Source organism: Gavialis gangeticus, unplaced genomic scaffold, assembly GCF_001723915.1.
Source record: "Gavialis gangeticus isolate Ggan-Ray unplaced genomic scaffold, GavGan_comp1, whole genome shotgun sequence".
In the NCBI taxonomy this organism is placed as follows: domain Eukaryota; kingdom Metazoa; phylum Chordata; order Crocodylia; family Gavialidae; genus Gavialis; species Gavialis gangeticus.
Window position 1 is genome coordinate 13,699,240 of NW_017729022.1, and position 10,142 is coordinate 13,709,381.

Below are 10,142 nucleotides of genomic sequence, written 5' to 3' on the forward strand. Positions count from 1 at the left end.
AGTTATGGGCTTGAGTGGGGGAGGGCAGGGGGAACTGGCTGGTCTGCAGGAGGAGCAGTGTGAGCCAGGGAGCTCCCCAGTGCTAGGGAGGGGGTAGGAAGAGCTCAGTCCTGCGGCTGGAGCCAATGGCTGGGGCAGCCCTGTGCCTGTGCTAGGAACTGTACAGAAGTTCAGGACAATTCAACTGGTCTAAAAATAGCTGACCTGATCTAAGTTAGGTGTACCTCAGACATGAGGTTAACTTAGATCAGGTCGGCCATTTTTAGACCAATCTAACTGTCCTGAACTTCTGTATAGTTCACACATAGATCTGCCTAACTAATGCAAGGTCCATACCTAGGCGAGCTAAGTTATATTGGGAGGAATTTTTAATGCAGTCTAACCTCCCACATATGGTTGTATCTAGCCCAAGTGGTTAGGGCACTGACCCAGAAAGAAAAGACCCCTGTTCTAGACCCCACTCAATGAACCTGTATCTCCAGCTTCCCAGGACAGAATGCTAACCATCATACCACAGGTCAGACAGTATCTAGATCATTCTTCAGCATGCCTTTTGAAGCTGGTCCCCTAGGTAGCCAAGATGGGAAGATATTAGGGGTGTGCAAAGTGGGCCCTATTAGATTCAGATTTCACCCAATTCAGGGACAGTGATTCAATTCATTGATTTGGATCACTGTCCCTGACTCGATTTGACTGAATCCACATCTGAAGATTTGATGCTGATGCAGAGAATCAGTGATTCGGACATAGACACAACTTTCAATGTTTTTTCTGTATACCTCAAGATACCAGGTGGCTTGTGAACGCTGCGATGTTGGGGTTGACGGAGTGTCCCACAGGAGCATGGGGGGGTCCCCACATGCTGGGTGGCAAACCCAGAAGTGGTCTGGAAGTACTTTTGGTCCTCTTCCGGGTTCACCAGGGAGTGCACAGGGGGGCCCCCTCACACCTCCCTGGCTTGGCGATCATCCTCGGGCCACCCCGGGTATCCCCCCAGACCCAGGAAGCACCAGTTGCTGAGCCAGGGGCAGTGTGGGGGGGCCTCCCGGATGCTCTCCAGCAGACCCAGAAGTGGACTGGAAGTGCTTCTGGTCTACTTCTGTGTCTGCTGCCAAGCATGCTGGGGAGCCCCCTGCATTTTTGTGGGACACTGCATGCGCCGCAGCATCGCAGCATTCACGAGCCACCTACTACCTACAGGTATGTAGAAAAAACATTTAAAGCTGTGTCTATGTCCAAATTGCTGAATCTTTCCGAATCTCTCCAAGTTGATTTGAAGGGTTCCAATTCAATTCAGAGAGATTAAAGGGTCATCTGATTTGATTCAGAGATTTGGCCACTGAATCAGGCCGAATCTCCACCGAATTGAACCAGGGACTGAAGCTTCATACAGCCCTAGAAGATCTGTGGAGCCAGGAAGAAACATGTAAGCAAGCTAGAGTATGTGTGGTTTGGTGACATAGCTGCTGTTACCCTAGAAGAGAATGAGACCTGTATTCTAGCTTGGGGCCTTGCTGTCAATGGTTGCATCTACATGTGCAGTTAGTAGTGTCTAAATTTACTGTGCATTAAGCTAATGCACTCCCCGCTCCAGCCTGCTTTCCCTACCAGCACACACCTCCTACCCCCTCCCCACCCCTAGCACCACTCTGAGGCCAGGCACATGGTTGAAAGAAAAAGCTTTATTCCCCTCACAACACCCACCCTCATTCCTCCCCCCTCTCCCCTCCCTCCCCAAAACACTGAGCACCTTCCTTTCCCCCTCACAACAGAGCCCCCTCACACCTCCCTCCCCAACACAGAGCTCCTCTACCACCCTCCCCACCCACCAACAAAAAAAAGCCCTCTTCCCAAGTGAAAACTATTTACAACAGTCTCAGGCTCTGTCTGAGACCTGGACTGGGGGGCTGTGGGATGGGGCACCTAAGAGGCAGAGCCCAGGGACAAGGTCCCAGCACCCTGGCCTTGGCCAGCCCCCCTGAGGGTCTGGGAAGCTGCAGTGAACATGGCAGACAGCAGGCTCATCCATGGGTGATTCCAAACAGTGTCCTTAAATGGCCATGAGTCTCCCCCTCTGCCTGCCTGAGTTCCTTTGTGGTGCCATGCCTAGCTGGGGACACAGGGCAGGCCTGGGGCTCCAGTGGGCAGGAGGTGCCTGAGGACCTCTTCCCAGGGCAGGCGGAGGCCTGCTGCGGGGTGATGGGCAGGACTCAGGGGCCTTGCTGGGTGATGGATGGGAGCCAGGCAGTGGGGGGCATGGACACAACTGCCAGGCCCAGGAGAGTATCCAGGGTCCAGCGGTTGACATCTGCAGCCTCTATTGCTTGGACCTGGAGAGCCACTTGCTGCCAGAGCAGCTCAATGTGCTCTCACTCTAGGACCTTCATCTGTGCCCAGTGCCCCTGCTGCACCTGGTCCTGCACCTCCTCCTGGGTGATCTCCTGAGCAACATCCTCCACCTGCCTGCAAAGACAGGAGACACTGCTGGGGGTGAGCAGCAGCAGGGAGCAAGTGTTGGCCCTGCTGCCAGATACAACCAGGCAGCAGCCCTGGGGAGATCTGGGCTGGGCAGGCGGTGCAGCAGGCTGTACCCCTCTACAGTACTCACCTGTGGCCAAGCAGCAGCTCTGGCTAGGGGACAGGACTGGCAGAGGCAGCCTGGGTCCTGTCCAGGGCAGCACACAGGGCCTGCAGCCCCTCTTATAGCCTGCAACTAGGGGCTGCCAGAGAGCCCTGGGGCTGGGCTCAGGGTGGCCCCCCTAGTGGCTAAGAAGAACTGGCACTAAGGTTAGTGCTAGGTCACATCTACACATGCATTGCTGTGCTTTAACTAATCGCATCTAAATTTGATACCTGTTACTTGTAGGTATCAAATGTAGTTGCTATTAGCCCGTTTAACTGCACAGTGAGGGTGCCCACATGTAGACATGCACCCATACTGCAGAGTAAATTAGGCTAAGGCGCAGTAAAGTAACTTCTGTAGACATGCCCAATGAAGGCAAAACTTCTCCATTGCACTGCCTTTCATTCATTTTTTAAATGACTGTTAAATACAAAGGGAAGCAACTCAGTTTCCAAAAACATGCAGAGGACTCAGATAATGCCTTACATCTTACATGGTTGTTAAAGCTCCTTACTGGAAAAAATAATACACAAATTCAATCCCGCCTCTAACTGGGGCAGGGGGCCACAGGAAGGAGGTGGTGCGCTAGAATCCAGGTCTTAATCTTCCTGCTCGAGTGTTCAGATCACCTAGCTATTAGGCCTAAAACATGGGCATTGCCTTCCTCCTCCTTTATGGGACTTGCACTCAGATATATGTGTATGTAATTATGTATGTGTGCAGTGTGCAGGGTAACAGGCAACAGAATCTCTACCTGTGCATAAGTACCAAAGTGCAACTTGCTAGACTCAAGAACTGCCACTTAGATGTGCAAAGAGAAATAGAATTCCACCCCTAGATACTACAGGACTTTGTACATAATATGTGTTTAGATCTTTAACATTTGCATAACAGATTATGCAATTTCCCAAGAAATTGTTACAGTCAATTTGGTCAGTCATCCACATCCCCGAACATGAATTACATTTGTATAAGCTATGTCTCAAAAACCCTGTAAGTACATATTTGCTTGAAAAGATACAGTGTAATAGTCACTGTGATTTACTGTTGGTGTTTATATGAATTGAGAATAATCTTTTCTTTAAAAATTAACAAAAAACCTATTAATAATGGAAGTGATCAGACAGCATGCTGTGCTCGAGAAAGCACATTGTAATTTAGCATGGGAATATGTGCTTCCTGGCTTTTCCCACAGTACAGAGCTTTACATGAATGGCAGATTGTGATATGATGTCAGAAACTCTGTCTTCTCCACTATTTAAGCAAAATGGCCAGTTATTTTGGTCCAGTATTTGAGCAGAATGAGTAGGGTTGGGTGGTGGAGTTTTTTGCTTGTTTGCATTTTCAGCTCTCAAGTTCTGTCTAAAGAGAGTCCAATATGTATAAATATATATTTCCTTTGGCTTTTTGGTAAAGTATGTCCATGGAGATTCTGAAATCTAACAAGAATATGAGGCAGCCTTTGTGCTATTGTATTACAACACATGGATAGCATGATTCATGAAGTCAAAAATCAAGTAGTTCAACTATTTTTATGGAGTGGCTCAAGGTCTTATTTTATTTGACAACTCCAATTATTCAAATACTACTTTTTTTAGTTTAAGGAGAGATGAAAAGTTTAAACTTTAGTTATATTATCCAGAAGCTTGTGTCACTCTTTTCGTTACAAAGCAAGAAAAAGAGAGAAACAAGAAAGAGAGAGAGAAAGAAAGAACGGAAGGAAAAAAGGAGAAATGGTTATACAGTTAGATTCACTTTTTCCATTTCTGATTGGAATTGACCATTGTAGGTTTAGTGCTCCATCGAGACTTTAAATCTGACAGAACATGTGATTGTACAAAAGCTTGACACTTTCACAGTTAATGCTATTTTTCTCACTAAAGCAAACTATGACTCCATTAAATGAATGTATGTAACCTTCAACCTATGTTTTGTTTTCACAGAGCATATATTATAACAGACTTCATGGGCATCAGGAATGAAAGTTTTATGAAGGTAGCAGCAGTGGGAACTTGGATGGGAGATTTTGTCACAGCATGGATGGTAAGAATTGTAATACTATATTTTAAAAGTAAACCAATATGCTTGTTGTTTTCAAAGGAAAAATTAAGCTTGAATGCCTTTAGGTAAAATCAGTGTTTCCACTCAAGCAAGTGGAGAGGCAGCAGATGCAAGATTGAAAAATGGCAGAATATGGTAACAAGTTAGGAATCCAGATGAACTGCTCTTGTGATGTCAGTAGGAGTTTTTCTATTGGCTTTTGTGGAAGCAGAAATGGCCCCTTTCTTTGCTATGAAACAGCAACATGGCAACATACTTTTATGGAATGAAAAGATAATGAGACAATCTCCATATCTAGTGAAAAGGAGAAAAAAGAAAAAGAATAGACTGAGTGAGCTGATTCTGGAGAAGAAAAAGAAAGAGAGCCAGTCAAACTAGTCAGAACCAGTCAAAAATGTAAGTCGTAGTCCCAAGTTGATTTGAGAAAAGCCCTTTCAAAGTGGGACTATCAATTAAAATGGCCTCAAATTTAGGTTTAAAAAAATTAACTGCTAAAACCTAAATCCAAAAGCAAAGCATCTCACTCCAGAAGAACAATTCTATTCAATCCATGGAAGCAGATAGTTCTCTCATGCTCTGAATGTACATTGTATTGCCAGAACACGTAAGTACTAAGTAGGGAGTTGCCAACAGGCAATACTGCTAATCACAAAAGTGTGTCTGAACTCTTGTAGCTCAGTCAGAGATATGACAAAGTGTTTCTACCATGGGGAAGGGGAACCAGGAGGAACCAGTAAGCTACTGGTTACTTTTTCTAAACTCAGTATCTTTTTCCCAGTAAGCTCTACTCAGTTTAAGGGGGTTGAAACCACATTTACTTCCCAGCAGAGTACCTTCAATTTCATTGAATAAGTGTAGGCCATAAGACAGGCCAAGAGCAGTGAGAGTTAAATTCTGTAAGTCTAAAGTTCTTTGGAAAGCACTAGAGCAGGGGTTTTCAACCTTTAAGGAGTATACCCCTTCTGATGGTGGTGGCTCATGCAGAGCGGGGAGGAGGGGTGGTGGCTGGACACGAAGTGGGAGGCTTGCATGCAGCGACACAGGGTGGTGGATGCCCTGCTGCGCATCTAGCCGGCTACTGTGCAGCCTGCAGAGGGGAGCCATTGCCCCTCTTCCTGCCCCCACTGGCCCCTAGCACCTTTCCAAGTACCCCCGGGGGTACATGTGCCCCCGGTTGACAAGCCCTGCACTAGAGTGCATTAGAACATTTGGAATCTCATCAAGACCCTTGGGATGTAAGGATCAGTACAACCTCCCATAATAGATAAGAAAAGTATGTAGGACAGTACAATCAAAGCCTGGTACATATCTGGGAAGAAATGTAACAATGTTATTAAAAAAATTCATTTATCAGCAAATTGTAAGGTGTATTAAACCAAGTGTGATTGATCATGTGTGAGCAATGATGCAGGCTTTATGTGTACTTTTAAAGTATAAAAATAGTAAAATAGCAATCCACTTTGGGTTTAGATTTAACCCTGAACTATCTCTGCTGTCAGCCAATCTGATCACCTGGCTGAATAACAGGTACCCTGAATAGCTGTGCTGCATGCTTATCTGAATCATGTTGCTGTAGAACCTTGGGGACAATAATAATAAGTTACCTTGCATTTACCCTAAGTAAAAGCAAGCACATGAACACTTATCATGGAGTAGCTGATATACCATAAACTCACACCCTTTCATGCCTTGAGGTAACTTGTTTATGTGCCCATACCTTGACTTTCTCCCTGTTCATCTTCTGCCATCCATGTATTTGAAGCATATTCCATAACAGCTGTGAAAAGAAAAACAGCATCAAGGTTCTTCAGCATATCGTTCAGTGTCAGTGGTTTGTCCAAGACAAATTGCACTCTACGAAATGGTGACCATGAAAACCAAGCACACAACAAATCATTCATCTGAACAGACTTAGAATAAGAGCATTGCAGAGCTTATCTGTGGACTGACATTGACATTTAATGTAACTTTCTAAGAAGCCAGTAATAAAATTCATAGCTGCATTTAAATCTCATTAGCATGGGCCTTCTTTTGAGTGCTTCTATAGTTGTATGTAGCTATACAAAGAAAGATGATGCATGTTCAAAACTGAACTGAGAAGGGTTGTGGCTTAGGATTCAAATGGCAGATTAGATATTGGTCACAGTACATTAGGCAGTGTTCCAATTTTTGAGATCTTTTTTTCCATTGCCTCCCCAGCAAGTGTCACCAAGAAACATGTAACTGTATGTACTGTCACATAAGTCATTGTGTAAAACAGTTAAACGTCTGGACTGTTACACAAATGCCAGGGTTCAGAGAGCATTTGAGTTATAGGTCCCTTTTCTATATACATCTCTCTTTCTCTCTTCCCACCCACACCCCTCATTACCAGCTAAATAAAAGCAAGTGAGTTATGCACTTTAAATTGTTCTAATCTTTACCTTCTAAAACAGTGAATTTGAAGCAAGATCAAGGTGGGAGAAATGTAACACAAAAAGGAAAACATTTTGCAACTTCACTTCAGGTTTCTACAGATTTCTGTTAAAAAGGCCATTTGATTTTAGAGGCAGCAAAATATCTGTTTTGTAAAAGAGATACATTATTGCATGGAGCTAATATCTAAACCCTTACAGATTGGTTCTCTCAGGTATTTTAACTGTTTAAACTATGAACAACAATTGTCAGTGTAGAAATTATGAAGTGTCCAATTTTATGAAATGAGCAAATTCTTATGAACCCTTTCAGATATCTGAATTCACATGTGCAAAGCCTCATGTCAAAAGATGTCTGTGAGCTTGCTGCTGTTATGTCTTATCTCCTGTGAAGCTGCTACTGCGAAGTAAAAGGAACAGTTTACAGTCATGATAGTGCTTTACGAACAGTGGAATCAAAGAAACATCAGCAGCTGTGTCATCAGGTGGTAAACTGAGACATGGAGTCAGGAGAGAGCAGCAAACTTACTTTTAAGTTCAAAGCTTTTCTTATGCTCTAGTGTTTGTAGGGACAAAAAAGATCCCAGAATTTAAAAAAATTATACCATTGTATTATCTTAGTGACCATCCATGTCTGTGTCCATGTTGGCAGCTATAGTAAATCATTTTACATATGCCCAAATGTTGCATCATGCTGTTCACTCTTTTGGAAGTACTAAATGATGGCACAGTAACAGACCATACTGTGCCGTGCTGGCAGCACATAGTTATTTTTAGCCGCTATGTCGCTGTAGCAACACACTATAATGAGGGAGTGTGTTGCTCTGGCAACATGGCTGCAGCATCACAGTTTGTGTCTGCTGCCGCTCTGTTGCCATAGCGTGTAGCTGTGGTGATGTAGAATCACATGTAGATGCACCCAGTGTTGAAGATATATTGGAATGACAAAAGTGATTTTGGGGCATGATTTATTCTGTGAAATATTCCAATCTTGGCAGAACTATGTAAAGAAAGAAATAAGAAAACTTCCAGTTTTGTTGGTGATTCAAATTTACTGCAACTATTACATTTTACAGTGTAATAGACATTTACAATAACTAACAATGGGTGTGTCTACCCGTGCATTTACACTGCCCCAAATTCACTGTGGTGTAAGCTAAGCCAGAGTAAGTGTTTTTGGGTAGGTGTCTACACATGAGGAGATCGAGGAACAGATTTGCTCCTGGTTCCCTGCAGCCTGGTAATGGGCCCCTGCAGCCACCAAGGTGAACACTAGGCTCCGGCTGCAGCTGCCAACATCTAGCAGACCTCTTTAAAAGCCAGCTCCACTCTCTGCTCTCTGGCCAGGCTCTTCCTTGCCCAGGAGCAACATGCCAAGCGCAGGGGAAGCATGCAGCAGCTTTCTCCTCAGCCACTCTGCCTCCCTGTGCTATGGCTGCTCCAGCCCCTGCCCCTGGCAGTGATGACCAGTGCCCCATACTTCTGCTGGCCACTGCGATTGCCCTGCTGGCTCACCATGCCAACTGCTGCCTGGCCTACCGCTGTCTTGCCACACCCAGCTCCCCCACACCTAGCAAGCATCTGCCTGGCTGCAGCATGCTGTCCCAGGGCCATCACTGCCACTGCACAGCTGCTGCTGCCAGGGACACTGATGAGGGGCTTCAGGATGCCACCACTGGGGCTGCTGTCACCCTCCTGAGCCTCCAGCCCCACCACCTGTGGGCCTGCCACGCCAGCCAGCACTGGTGGCTGTACCAAGTCCAGCATACCTGGGGCAATGAGCAGAGGCTGGATGGCTTCCACATAACCCGGGCCATCTTCTGGGACCTGCTCAGCCCCACTTTGAATGGCAGGACACCAGCATGGACCTGGCCCTCCCCACTGACACCCAGCTGGCCCTTACGCTGCTGGAGCTGGCCATGCCCACCAGCCTCCGGTATGTCAGACACCTGACACCTGACGTCAGACACGGTATGGGAAAGTTCACCACCGGGGAGGCCATCCTGGAGGTGTGCAGGGCCCTCCACACATGCTGGGGCACACTGTGCTCTGTGTCCACAACCCCTTGGTGGTGGTGGCAGGGGTCTGTGCACTGGGATTCCCCCAGTGTATCGATGCCCTGGACGGGACCCACATCTCAGTCACCTGTCCATCCCATGGACAACACCCCTATTACAGCCACAGGGGATTTCATTCTGTGGTCCATGTGGGGCATGGTCCATGATTAGCGTGAACTTCCATCCTAACAAATAATACTGGAGTATTTCTATGGCCCATTTGATCACCAAATATTCTTTCTCTGTTGTAGCATAATTCCTTTCAGGTGGGTGCAACTTTCTACTTATATACACTATTGGACGTTCTTCCCTTTCCTTCATTTGGACCAACACCACACCAATAGCCAAGTCTGATGCATCTGTCTGTACCAAAAACGGTTTATTGAAATCTGGTGTATATAGCAGTGGCTGTGTACAAAGTGCATCCTTCACCTCTTGGAATGCTCTTTCTGCCTCTGGTGTCCATCTCACTTTGTTTGGGGCTTCAGCCCTTACCATCTTGGTCAAAGGCACCACTAAGTCTGCAAAGTGAGGTACAAATTTTCTATCATAATTTGCCAGTCCCAAGAAAGCCCTCACTTTTTTGTTTGGTATACTTGTTTTTTCCTCTGCCTGTCTGGCTGATGTACTTTATAATCTACAGGCCCTACTTGGTGTATGATTTATGAGCTAAGGAGGATAGTTGGAGAAGCGCTGAAGACTCAGAGGGGAGGGGAGCCGGGTGTCCAAGGGGAGTGGTCACTCCTTAAGGAGGCGATCCTCCAAGCCCAGAGGAAGGTAATCCCCAGGAGGGTCAAAGGGGGCAGGAGAGCATATAAGCCTCCATGGCTCACTAAAAACATCCGGGAATGTCTCCTTGCCAAAAAGGAGGCTTACTCCCAATGGAAAGGAGGGGTCATCACTAAGGAGGACTATTCTGCAGTTGCTCGGGGATGTAGGGGGATGGTTAGGAAGGCCAAGGCAGAGATGGAACAGGGGCTGGCTTCC

At 46.1% G+C, this 10,142-nt stretch overlaps 1 protein-coding gene across 1 annotated transcript in view; it reads left to right on the plus strand.

Moving 5' to 3' along the window:
- The window catches only part of TMEM117 (transmembrane protein 117), a 511,337-nt gene that overhangs the window by 242,860 nt on the left and 258,335 nt on the right, over positions 1-10,142 (plus strand). Inside the window, exon 4 of the mRNA XM_019514612.1 lies at positions 4,567-4,666. Coding sequence (XP_019370157.1) covers positions 4,567-4,666 — 100 coding nt within the window. The remainder of the gene's footprint in view (positions 1-4,566; positions 4,667-10,142) is intronic.